The 13,547-nt window shown below is 41.0% G+C and overlaps 2 protein-coding genes across 2 annotated transcripts in view; one reads left to right on the top strand and one right to left on the bottom strand.

Annotated features, from left to right (window-relative positions):
- The window catches only part of Su(var)3-3 (lysine-specific histone demethylase Su(var)3-3), a 138,743-nt gene that overhangs the window by 42,875 nt on the left and 82,321 nt on the right, over positions 1 to 13,547 (top strand). The window lies entirely within an intron of this gene.
- Tollo (Toll-like receptor Tollo) lies at positions 7,986 to 12,361 on the bottom strand. Its single transcript, XM_069054333.1, has one exon. It carries the CDS (start codon positions 12,250 to 12,252, stop codon positions 8,479 to 8,481), a length of 3,774 nt encoding a protein of 1,257 aa, XP_068910434.1. The 5' UTR covers positions 12,253 to 12,361; the 3' UTR covers positions 7,986 to 8,478.

Consider the following 13,547-nt stretch of genomic DNA (forward strand, 5'->3'; position numbering starts at 1 on the left):
ATACGACTGAACAGAAAATGGAATGATAAATTTCATCGAATAGACAATATTTTTCAGTTAAACATAAGCGAAAAGTAGTTTATAGGCTACTGTGAACGGGGTCTTTATTGATCTCAGTGTAAAACTCGGTTGATAATTTAATAACATGTTATCACACATTTCAACTTAGGAGGCGTTAAAATAAATGGAAAGCTGTTACGTAAAAACCTAATTTTTTACAACATCTACTATCATTAAATCATAAATTAGTGCGTTCGTTCTATCATTCCCGACAACAAAATGTTTCTGATTTTGCTTTCCCTGTGCTAAATTTTTGCTCTGTTATATAAAAATATTGTATTTGCCCTCAGGAACGAATTCCTCCAATGTTTCACTTCTTCTTTTCGTCTTTCGATCAAACATTTTTCTGTGATTTTTTTAATGTAAAAAATGAAAAATTCTTACTCTCTCTAAAGAAACTAAAAGTTTTCGTATTTTTCATTGTCTTCAGTGTTTGCTACTTTTCTTGATATTTTTCAATTTATTTATTTACTGTAAAAGTTTCATTTTACTTTTTCGTATATTTTGAGCCCATTTTAATTTTTTTTTTAACATTTCCGGTCGCTTAACACTTTTGGACTTTCAACTCAGAAATGCATTCATTATAAAATGCATTCACATTGTTTTGACATAATGGGAGACCATGGAAATTTTGCATTTAATTTGGTAGTACCTAAAGCCGTCTGTTGAATTAGGTTATGTTTATCTAAAATTATAAAATCTAAAGAGAATCTTGTCTGTTCTTTTAACAACACATATTTAAAAATTAATACATTTATCAAAATAGATTGAAAAGCCTAAATGATCGTGTAGGCTAGAATTAAGTACATATTAACAAAAATAAATAAATGTCAATAATTTTTAAATAATTTTTTTTCAGAGAAATCAACTCAATAAATTATTGTTTATTTTTTGAATTCATATATGTATTTTTAGTTTTTAAATTGTACTATTTTCTGTAGATTTCTGCAATTTTTACTAGATCGATGCGCTTTTGTTGTGGTTCAGACTAAAGCTCGACGACGACGAAGTGAATTGAAATCTGTGAAATAATTTTCTTCATCATTAGCCAATTGCTCTTGTTAATATAGAGGTCAATGAAACTGTTGTTCAACTGGAACCGTCGAGTAGATAAGTTTAATCATTATTTATTTGTTGTTTTGGTGAGCTTAATTGGTGCAGCATAAGGCTTAGACTGTCTGCATTCAGAGTGCACCAGCTTAATTTGTCAGTATAGTTTTGCTGCATAGGTGTTTCAGTGCACGTCTGCAGTTAGCGTCCGTTCGCAATTCCTATTTCAGCAAGCTTTCATGTCATTCGATCATACCACGATAGGTAGTATATTCATGCATGCTCGCAGTCAGTGCTTTTCCTGCACAAAGCTCTCTAACGACTCTCTTGTTCCGCAACAACGTCGCTAATATGTACCTGCTGATTGCATCTGAACGGGCAAGTCGCTGAAATCGTTCATTTATATCTTGTACATACTCGGTTTTAATGGCCACTTACTAAAGGTTAGATTCCGTTATTAAGAGCGCCTAGACAACATAGTAACGTACCCTAATTGAAAAGGAAGAAAAAGTTCCCGCAATAATTCGAACTTTTAACGAGTACGGTTTACAGGTGTTGAATGGCGACTGTAATATCTGTAGATAACGCCAAGACAGGTAACGCATTGGTCCATAATACACGCATTTTATGTTGAGAATCCGACGGGCTGTCGGTTTATGACTGTCTTGTCATTTACGGCGGTCAGTTTTATTTACGATTGGTCCGCAATCATAAACGCTACGACGCATAACATACATATACATAAGAATAGAGGAACAGAAATTTTTGGTCGCGCCAGGGGACACGGTAATTATCGGAGCGTTTCTGGAAATGTTTCGGGTATTAAGACGTCCAATGACTTTTTCTCGGCTGTCACCGGTGTGAAACTGGTGAGAAAGTCATCCCGAAGGTGTGACGTCGTTCTAGGCTTCTACCTGGAAATTATGAGGCACAGTTAGTCGGTGCCTTGTAAGGTTTACTCGCCAACATTTGTGTATAGTTGTATTAAAATAACTATGCGGAATGATAAACGTCGCGTTTCCTGTTTAGATAAGCCGCACAAAAACCCAAACGACGTTGAAAGCGTTTGCTCTTCGTTCAGAGATGATTTTTCACTCGGCATCCGGCTCTAGATATACCCCTTTGGATTGTTACTGCTCGGTATTCGCCCCAGGGAGTCATTATTTTTCTGCTTTCGATGTGGATCAATAGACCACAATTAACCTACCTCCGGGCTGTACGCCATTGTTACCGATTTTTTTCCGAGAAGTGTTTAACATTTTTTACAAAATTCCTCCGCTGATAAATTTAATTAATTTAATTGACCGACTCCCACCCACGCTTCCGGCGAAATTCACAAGAGTGACTATTCATTTGGTCATTGTTCAATTTTATCATCTATGCAAATACTTATGACTTAGTAATGTTTCAAACGAAATAACGTACCGTTGGCTTAGCTCATAAACCAAATCCGCTTCCTCTTCCTTCTTTAGGTAAGATAGCATTGGTTAAACAGATTGTTTTGCAAAGAGTCACCTAAATCCGGTGTGTGAAATGTCAAACACTTTGTTGCTAAAATATCACATTCCAATTGTTCACGTTGCGGTTTGTAATCTGTAATCGTCTTCAGTAATAATTATCAAGGTCTAGCAATTTTTCGACCGTGAACATTCATTTCGTCCAAATTTAATAAAGAAAAAAAATAATTGCACATTTAAAAAAGTAGATATTTATCTGAATTCGTTGATCAATAATGATCAAACTTGATATGTTCGTTGGAACGTTAATCTAAAAGTTACAACAGTTTTAAAGAATGTAGTTTTACATTACATTATACCCATTTTACTTTTAATATACGGATAAACTTCTAGTCATGTACTTAAAGTAATTTAACTAACAAAAATATTTAATGTCATTTTACAGCAAATATTTTTCATGTAATTTTAACACAAACAAAAATGTACGTCAGTTTTTGCTTGCAGAAAATAAGTCGCCAAGTATTTAGTAATTTAACGGTTCTAAAGATACTTAACGTAATTATACAGAATTTATTATGAAGTAAGAATATTCAGGACAGGTAAATTAATCCCACAAAACTTACCTAATGTAATTTTACCAAGATTGGGGTGAAAATATTCATTTAACGAATTAACTGTGCTCGAAATTATTAAATAAATGTCAAACTCAAAATGGTGTAATTTTTTGTGTGTATAATTTAACTCCCCAAACTGAAGCAATTCTGTTTGCAGTGAGAACCATTATTGCTTATTTAAGGTAATTTAACCCTAAATTGTGTAAATATATGTACACCAAACATTCATTTTACTCTCTATTGACAACTAAATAGTAAGTAATATGTACTTCATTAATAGTTAAGTATGTATTTTAAACAATTTAACTCCACCAATTGTATTTTACGTAATTTTACCAAAAAATGTACATAAATACATATTTAAAGGTTTAGCCTTTGAAACCTTAGGCCCTTGGTGCAAAGAAGCCATCGATTTCTTTAATGTCATCGGAAACTGACTTATTGCGGAATCAGGCGATTCAAAATTAAAGAAATTCCTTTTCGAGAGGACTTTCCTTGCCATTCAACGTGGAAACGCTGCAAGCATTCGGGGCACTTTTCCAGATTCCGCATTATTATCGGAAATTTTTGTATTTTAAAAATTAAATACATATATTTCAAATTATGCGACAAAATGTTCACTTTAAAATTCACCTAAAAAGATTAAAAGAAAGTATAATTTTTCTTTAAAGATTAATTTTTTTCTTAATTGTTTTTTAACCTGCAATGAAATTATTATTATAAATCAGTGCAATTTATAGCAATACAGAATCACAAGATTTTTCAAGACATTTTTAGAGTGTTTTGTTTATTTAAATTTGACATTTAAAGTAAGAGTAAGATAATGATAACCTTCTAAAATTGGCTTGGGGTGATTTACCTCACAAAACCATTATAATTTAAATTGTAATAATAATCCAGCCAATAGATTATTGTATACCAATAGTAATCAATTGTGTTAATAAAATTGAAAGTGAGTAATTTTACAAGGTAAAGTGAGATTAGTATTCAATAATTATGTGACTTTGATTAATGATTCTGTGGTAGCAAAAGAGAGAATGTTTGTGGTTTTGTACAATTTACTTCATTTTTATCGACAGTAATTATCATGATATGACAAATATTAATGTGGCATTGTATATTGTCGTTCTTTCAACAACTATACAGTGGGAATAACTAATTAATCTAAACATTTCCACCAATCTCAGTATTGCAAAAAAAATACTTTTTTTACATCATATTATTTTTTACCGTGGGGTTTTTGTGTACATTATTAATATTTTGACATAATCCAAAAATTCAAACAAATGACATTACAATAAACGTTTTAATACCAAAGGGAAAAAATATAAAATATACTTATGTAAATTAATATGATGAGGGTGCACCCCAAATTTAAACTCAATCGGGTATGTAGGTCTTGTGATATTGTGGCAGCCATTAAAAAATATTAGTTTCTAGAATACGTTTAAAGTTTTTTCGTATTTTTGAGGATTTTTTTCAAATTTAATATTTTCCTGATGGAGTTTTAGAGACACAGTTTCCAAAACCTATTGTTTCATTAAAAACTATTAGAAAAAAAATGAGTTTGACTTGCTTGTTTAAAATTTTTGAAAATATTCTTTGACGTATTAAACTCTACATTTAAAATGATTTTTTTATTTCAATATTTTTAATTCCAATTTTAAGAATATAATACATATTTATATATTTAGTTGAGTTAGCCGTTGCTCAAACAGACTCGAAAGGAATGAATCAGCTGAAGTTGCTGGACTTGTTGATATCCAAATAAAAATTGATGGATTCCTCTGTCTTTTTTTTGTTTTTTATGAAACGGAAATCGTCTAATCCATAATCGATTATGGAGTTAATCGAGTCGATCATTCAAGAAGCGAAGGCACGAGCGACCGACCATGAAGCGGAATGTCTGTTTCCTCACGGGCCGTACCATTATCAAAAACAAGGTCTTCCATCTGGTGCAAAATGCCATTTAATAATAGGCGAAATGTTCAATTCACGATTAATTTCAAGTGGAAGGTGTGAAAGTAATTCTTTTGCGTGTGGAGATTTGAATGTGCAAATATAAGTTTGACATTAGCACATCGAGAAACAACAAAGGAATGGGCGTTGCCGACACGAAAATTTGCAGACAGCTTATCACCTCGCGGATGATTTAAGAGCAAGGTACACATCCTCCATCCGTCGACGAAACTTTCGCCAAGCAGGAGGAAGAGGAACAACGGATAAGGTCCGATTAAAAACGAGACGAACCAATTGAATGGCTAATTAGACATTCTGCGGCAAAAACATTGGGCACAATGCACGACCACAATGACTGGTACTTTCACACAGTCGTTGGCCATTACAATTAAATTACTATTCACGTTAACACCACGTTTTTTCTAATCGGAATTCGTAATGAGATTAATGTAATTTATGGCCGTGTGATTGACGTTCAATTAGGTATATTGAATTCGCGACAGGTCTATGAAATAATTTTCGAAATTCATGGGAAAACGCATCGACCGATTTCGTCGTCCACAAAACGCTATCATTACCAGAAATGATTTAACTTTTTTTCTGGTTTGATAAAGGAGCCTGCTCTATTCACGACGTACCTCATTAAACGCAACAGCCGTCGAGAAAGCTCCCAGATGAAAATCTCTTCGGGCCTAATTAAAATCGAGCAGGGATCCAGAAATTTTATTAGGGAGTCAGTCGTCACTTCGGTACCGAACAATTTTATGGCCGGGTCATAATCAGGCGTGTTCAATTTTATTGCCAATTTTAAAATGTTGCCTAGAGAAATTGATGATATTGTTGAATATAAAAACCGCCGTTAATAACCATAAAAATGAGATGTTGTGACGGTTCCCGAAATTAATTTGAACTTTGGAGACATTAATTTGAAAAATTATATGCGTCCGAAAATGAATTTATGTAAGTCAGTGTCGTTACTCGCCTTATTAGAAATTTGCATGAAATTAACAAACGACCCGGTTGGCGGATAACTTAACTCAGGCCATCTAATTAATTATATTCACACTTTACGTACGAGTACACCGAACAACGTCAGTTTACGAGACAAGCTGACGGTAAATCTTCTTTATGAGAGTAATTTTTATGGAAATCCTCGGAAATACCTACGGCTTTAAAAATTTGCACTGTCAGCTTGCAGTGTACCGGAAATGTTCGTGTCATAAAAGTTAATTAATCAATTAAGTTTAGGTGCAATCTCACTGGAAACAAAGAGTTTTGTTCTTGCGTAAAGGGAAATCGTTAGATGTAATTAATTTTAATTCTACGGAAGGCAGCGCAAGTAAAATTTGCCATTACTAAGTGATGTCCAATTACCCAAAGGAAAAAGGCGACGAGCCGGCCCAAAAAAATTAAATTAATAATTTTAAACATGTTAGAGGATTTTTTCTGTAAACTGGCTGTAACGGGGCATTTTTTTTTTTAAATTATAATTCGCCGCCAACATTGTCTGCGGTATCTCGTCGTGCTATTGAAAAAATTGGGCCCATCATTGAGTTATTTTGAAGAATTTTATGTAACAGGTCAAATGCGTGACAATCTCTGTGGGTAATAAGTACTTCTGGGAATTTCGTGTTGATAACCTGACCCAAGTTGCAGTGTTTGGTACTCGCCTGATATATAATTTAACAAAAATGTTACAAAACTGTGCGCCACAGATTGCCATCGATTCTTGTTGTTCGAAATCGTCCGAGTAATTTGTCGGTGGGCCGTCTGCATCATCATTTTTATTACATCGACCAAGTAAGGTACTGTCACAACGGAATATTTCCAATTTTTATTTAATTTATAGGCTAGGACGCTTCATTAAATCATGAAATATTGTTAACGATTAGAATTTTTATTGGTCGCTCGTTATTACCATATTTATTAACCGAAAAAAAAAAAACATTTCGGTTGTTTCTCCCTACTACCACCGTGTCCCATAAACGTGGACCCTGGTTCGTTTATAACACCATAAAGTGTAAACGGATGTTTCTTGTGGGACTTGGGACGTGGAAGATGCGCTGTTAACGTCAAGCATGGAAATCAGGAACGAAAACAGTTATTTGTATTTTATTGTTAGATTATTCATGATTATTAGTTGTGACAGAGAAAGAAGAGAGGAGCATCTTTTTTATTTATGTTGGTTCGGTGGGCGCATATCTTAATATTTTTATTACACATTTCGTATCGTAAATTCGAAGGAAATTACGCAGAAGAATGTCATTATTATTGTAATGTCGGAGAGTTCGCTGCAATATTTGTTCAAAAATTTACGCCAGTCGTAAATGTGTTTATCAAATTATTTTAATAACCGTCGTAAAGCAAGCCAACCCGGAATATTGTAATTCTTCAACTTTTCACGTGTCAGACCTGTCAGTGGCGGCCTAACGTCGCCCGCCATATTTGATTTTCTAGGCTTGTTAGGTGTCCGGAAATCTTTTACAACTTCCAACAAACTTGTTGGTACAGCGTGTCACTGATATTGTCCCTGAATATTAAGTTAACTGCTTTATCATCCGAGCGAGTCTAATAATTATGAGTATTTTATCAATAATGAAGTGTTCAATCATTCCATCTCGTTCTGGTTTAATGACACCTTTCTGTTCGTCTTCGAGCTAATTTTATGCGGAATTTATTTGCGAAACGTCATGTTAATATTGTTAATAGGCAGATTTATTGCTAATTTATTGGCGTGTCTAAAGGTCAGTCAAACAATTTAGTAGTTATTGTTTTTGAAAATTATAAACTTTTAAATGCCCTATTTTATGCTAATCGCAGATTTGCAAGAAATAAAACAAATGAGTCAAGAATCAGTATTCAGGTTTTATTACTTTTTATATTCACAGTAAAAAAGGCATACTAAGTTACTTTATAAATAATTTTTACCTACAAATTACGGTACGGTCTGTAAAAGTATGGAATGTACTTGGAAATGATTGTACAAAAAACAGCAAAATTGGCAAGTAGTGTGATGAAGGAAACAACTTACAACAATAAATATCGGGTATAAAAAATATATAAATATTTACAGTTTTACATACAGTTTTGAACATACTTAGCTATACAAGTCCTTATATACAGCAACAATTGTTAGACTCCGCCGCCGCAGGGTCGGAGTGGCCCGGGGTCCACGCATTCGGTCACTCTTCCATTTACACTCGGCCCCTTCGTCAGTCCAGCCGTCACACTCGCGCACACACACCCCCGGAACTTGACTATCACATCCGGCACTCACATTGCACTCACAGTCTGTATTACGTAGTATCACAATTGGTTGACATAAAATAGGATCACTGTCAAATGTGTATGGCGACGGTCCTGGAGGCGCCGCCCCCTCCGCCTCCGCCTCCTCCTCCTCCTCCGCCGCCGCTGCCGGGCGGGTTGGGCGCCTGAGCTCGGGCGCTGTGCCGGTGCACGTGGTGGTGCACGTGCGGTCCCCTCACCGAGCCCCGGTGCCTCTGGTTGTTGGGCACGTCGGGCAGGGCGAACTTGAGCTTTTCCCAGAAGAGTTTGTCGCCCCATTGCAAGTACACGTTGGTCTTGAGATACAGCCGGATGTCGGGGTCCAGGTCCTTCTGCGGCACCTCGCCCAGGAGCACGACGATGAGACGACGTCGTCGGTCGCGGAGCACCTGGTGGTGGGCCGATTTGAACTCGAAGCGGCACCATTCCGACTTGATGAAGTTCTCCGAGAGGATCATGATCGTGCGCTTGGAGGACTCGACCGCCTGGACGATGGTGTCGGCGAGGAAGGCCCCGACGGGGAAGTCGCGATAGTGGAGACACAGTTTGTAGTTGGGTTCCAGGGCAGGCGCCAGCACCTCGGCCACCCACGCCTCGTCTTTCGAACTGTAACTCACGAAAGCGTCGAATAATTTGTCGCGGTCGTCGCGGTCCAGCTCCGACGAGCTCTGGAAGAGGCGCACCCCGAATTTAGAATGCAACCAAACGCGCACCTCCTGGCGGAATATGAACAGCAGGAGGATCACGGTTATCAGGACGACGAAGACGGCCAGGGTGATCACCAGCAGCGGCAAATAGTCTTGGATTATCTGTCTCTGAATGATGGTCTTTGTCGCCGTCAGGTTACCGTTGATGCTGTTGTCGATGTTGACGGCGCCCGTACACGAAGTACCGTTCTCTTGACTCACGTAAAACCCGACGTCCGGATTGTCCGAATACATGTCCTCGCTGTAGTAGTCCATGTCGGTGGTGTTGTACACGCACCGCACCATCGCGGTATCCGACACCACGTCCCCGCGCACCATCCACTCGCGAAGCCGTTCGGTAAACTCGCACTCGCAGGACCAAGGGTTGTAAGCCAGCGTCACCTCGATCATGGTGGTCGGAAGCTGCCACACGTCGTACATGTGCAACCTGTTGTGGTCCAGCTTGACGATCCGCAGCTGCCGCAGTCCGACAAACGTGGTGTTGTTGATGTGGGTTATGCGGTTTTGCTGCAAGAAAATTTCTCGCAGATTTTCCAGTCCCTCGAACTCGAACCCGTGCAGCTCACCGATCCTGTTCTCGTCCAGGTGCAGGATCTCCAGGTCCTTGAGCCCGTTGAACGTGCGGTTCTGGATCAGCTCGATGTTGGAATTGTTCAAAAACAGGATTTTCAGTCTTTTGCGACCTATGAAGGCGTGGCTGTTGAGAGAGCGCAGATCGTTACCGTCCAGGTAGAGCTGGGTGGCGTCCATGGGTATTCTCTCGGGGAGTTTGGTGACGTACCCGCCTGAAGAGCAGTCCACCACGTTGGCCGACCACGATTGATCGTGATAACAGGTGCAGTTGGTCGGACAAGTCATCTTGCAGTCACAAGCGTCAAAATCACAGCAGTGGCACAGTGCGAAGCAGTGGGCATCGTACGTGCAGAGGAACTGATAGGGAGCGGCTTCGACGAGGGGGACGTAAGTGCGACCCCTGTTGTACAACAACTGGCAGTAGATGCTCTCCAAGTCCACCAGTTTCGGCTGGGTCCGGGCGCGGTTCCCCACGTTGACTTTCTGCAGCCATTCCATGGTGCAGTCGCATTGGTACGGATTTCCTCCGATGTAGAATTCCGGCAAAGGTTTGTCCGGAGGGACCGCCGAAATTCGAAGAGAATTGGGGTCGAGACTCGTGATCTTGTTGCCGAACAAGTCGACCCGGGTCAGATTCGGCTTCTTGAAGAACGTGTACGACTGCACTTTGGATATCAGATTGTCGTTCAAGAACAACACTTCGACGCTGTTGGGAATGGCGCTTCCGGTGATGTCGGTCAGCTTGTTGGAGCTGGCGTCGAAAGTGCTGAGCGACAGGGTCGATTCGATTTCGAAATAATTGCCCAATTCTTCTATCTGATTGGAGTGGATGTCTAGCCATTGTAAGCCGGTCGGTATCAGGGCATAGTCGAACCACTTCAGCTGGTTATCTGATATGTTCAGCCACACTAGGCTCGGTAATTTGGCGAATAGTTCTTGGATGTCGGTTAAATAATTGCCATCCAGTCGAATCGCCTGCAAGTTTACGTTGGCGTCGAACGCACCTGCCGCCACTTTTTGGATCTTGTTGCGGGAAAGGTTCAATATTTTGAGCGACGTCATCTTGTCGAAGACTCCTTTTGTTATGTTGCCGATGTTGTTCTCCGTCAGTCTTAAACCGTACATCTGATTCATGTCGCGAAACGTCTCGTTGGTGATGAGGTCGATGTGGTTCTCACCGAGATCTAACGTTTTCAACATGGGCACGTTGTACAACACTTCGGGCACTTGCACTAGCTTGTTACCGTTGAGGTGGAGGTCTTGCAAACTGGAACAGTTCTTCAGGGCCTCTTGGTGTATCCACGATATTTTATTGTTGTCCAGAGACAGCAGCGACAGCACGTAGAGTCCGTTGAAAGTGTCACTTTCAATTTTTGATATCTTGTTGTTGGAGATTATCAAGGTATGGAGGTTGTAGAGGGCCGAAAACGTATTTTCGGGTATGTTCTCGATGAAATTGTCGTTGAGTCGGAGAATTTGTAGACTGTAGAGGTCGCGGAAGACCGACTGTTCTAATTTGCTTATTCTGTTGTGGGAAATGTCCAGAACGACGAGTCGGACAAGTCCGGCGAAGGTGGCGGCGTTGATCCAGTCAGCCGTGAGTTCGTTGTGGGACAAATCGAGCACCAGGAGTTGTGTCAGTTCGCTGAAGAGACCTGGTGCCAGGACGTTGATCGAGTTATTTTGCAAGTACATCTCTCTGATGTCTTTCGTGTCGGAGAAGAGTTCCGGTGGTAGACTAACCAGACGGTTGTCGGATAGTTTGAGCACGTTGAGCGCTACGAGTCCTTCGAGCGCACGATCTGCCAAATGTGTGAGTCCGTTCCCTTGGAGGTAGAGCTTTTGAAGACGTGACAGCGCGGAAAATTGACTCGACGGGAGTCTGTCGATGTTGTTCCTCGAGAGATCGAGTAGCCGCAAGTTGGCTCCGCAGCTTTCCGACGGGTCGTGCGCGAACCGGAAACTCGTCACTTCGCGTAACCGATTTCGAGTTAAATTGAGCACTTCCAAGGCATATAACGGACACAGCACACCGTCCGGTAAACTCCACATGTTGTTCTCGCCGAGATCTAACCGTTCGAGCAGACGCAACTCGTCCGTGAACGCGTTCGGCGACACTTCCAGGGTCATGGCTGACCAATCCGTGTTGTGGGTCCGTACCGTGAGATTGCGGAGCTCTTTGAGACCGCGGAAGGCGCCGTCGGAGAGGTTGCCGATCTTGCAGTACTCTATGGACAGCTCGCGGAGTTCGACCAGCGGCTTGAAACTGCCGGCGCTGAGCGAGCTCTGGAAGAACAGGGCGTCACTGCACTCCAGCCGCAGCCGGACCGTGTGCTGGGGCTGGATCACGCTGAAGTTGGTGTTCTCCAGCTCGCTGTTGATCGTTTGGAGCCGACAGACGAGCGCGACGTCGTCCTCGGTGCCGCTGTCCACCACCACCCACTTGCACTCGTCGGGCGCCTGGTAGCGGAGCGCCTTGCTCAGCGACGCCGATAGCACGCCGAAGACGGCGCCGAATAACACCGCACACACCACCGTGGTGCCCATGTCTTGAACTGCCAGGAACTACACCATTGTACGCGGCCGTGCCGATGGCTTCTTGCATACCGTGTCCGCCTCGACCGGGGCTCGGTGCTTGACTGCGGCCCCTCGCACAAGGCCACTCGTTCCTCACCTCTCCACCGTCGCCTGCTCCTTCTCCCCGCTCTTTACTAATGCCGAGTCAAGAATAGACAGACTCGGTGGCACAACGAAAAAACCGTGAACTGCCAATGCGTTTTTCAGACGGTTTTCCATCTGATTGCTCGTCGAGATCGCCACGATTCGTCTCGTACCTGCACCACGTCGTCGGCGTCCTTCGACCGAAAACTGAAAGTATCCGTTGCAATTTTAAATGGCATGAAATTGACTTAATTGAATTTAACAGCTCTGTTATTTTGTGCTGGATCCAATTAAAAACAACGTGTGAATCCACTAATAAAATCCATGACGGGTTGGCGTTGTAGAATATCCATCATTCGGTAGGTACATGATTAGGCGATGTTTAGTGTGGGTGGAGATTTAAACGCCAGGTTAGAAAACGATTTGCTGTTTATCGTCTAATTAAAATCTTTGTTAACGGATCTAGTAATGTTTCTTATAAATGGACAAGAGTTCGGGTCTTTCTTATCACAAACATGAATACGTTTATTGCTTCGTTATTAATTAAGTCGTGGTCCGACCGTATAGGCGGACGATCGTCGAACAGTCGGCCTCCCTAAATCATAGTTTTAATTTGTGGCGGGTGCTGTTGATAAATGAAGTTGGTGCCCTTGTTAGACAAACCGAAACTAAGCAAGACAGCCGCAAATGTAGTCGAGCCAGGATGCCGCAATAAAACACAGCGAGTTCGTAGCGAAGCGCGTTATTGCCCAATTAATAACGAGCTTCAGGAATCCAACAACACGAAAAAGCCATCTTTAAAAGAATATTAAAACATCCCCGCGTTAAATAAAGCAAATGAATAGGTGCTAGTTAAGATAGCCGTAATGGGTGATAATATTTCAATGCGAACCGCTCCCGGCCACCGCCCGTTCTCGATAATGGCCTGCCACCGGGAGATTTTCTAATTTTCATCGATCGTCATTTGCGGAGAAGAAATTGATTAGACAGATTGAAATTGTCGATGCAGCAACGGAGCCAGAAAGGCTCATATGCACGCCAGATATCAATTGTTCAGATAACGTCAGTCGAAGTGATCGTAACAACGCCCTAATGAACGGCCGTTGATGGAAAATTTCAACACGGCCGATCGACGTCGCCGCCGAAGAGCCTCCGATCGCGGTGGAAGCGACTCGAATTGA

Source organism: Tenebrio molitor, chromosome 7 (assembly GCF_963966145.1).
Source record: "Tenebrio molitor chromosome 7, icTenMoli1.1, whole genome shotgun sequence".
In the NCBI taxonomy this organism is placed as follows: domain Eukaryota; kingdom Metazoa; phylum Arthropoda; class Insecta; order Coleoptera; family Tenebrionidae; genus Tenebrio; species Tenebrio molitor.

What these genes read in the sequence shown, in the direction of transcription:
- Tollo (XM_069054333.1), bottom strand. Translation starts at nt 12,252, where the DNA reads ATGGGCACCACGGTGGTGTGTGCGGTGTTATTCGGCGCCGTCTTCGGC.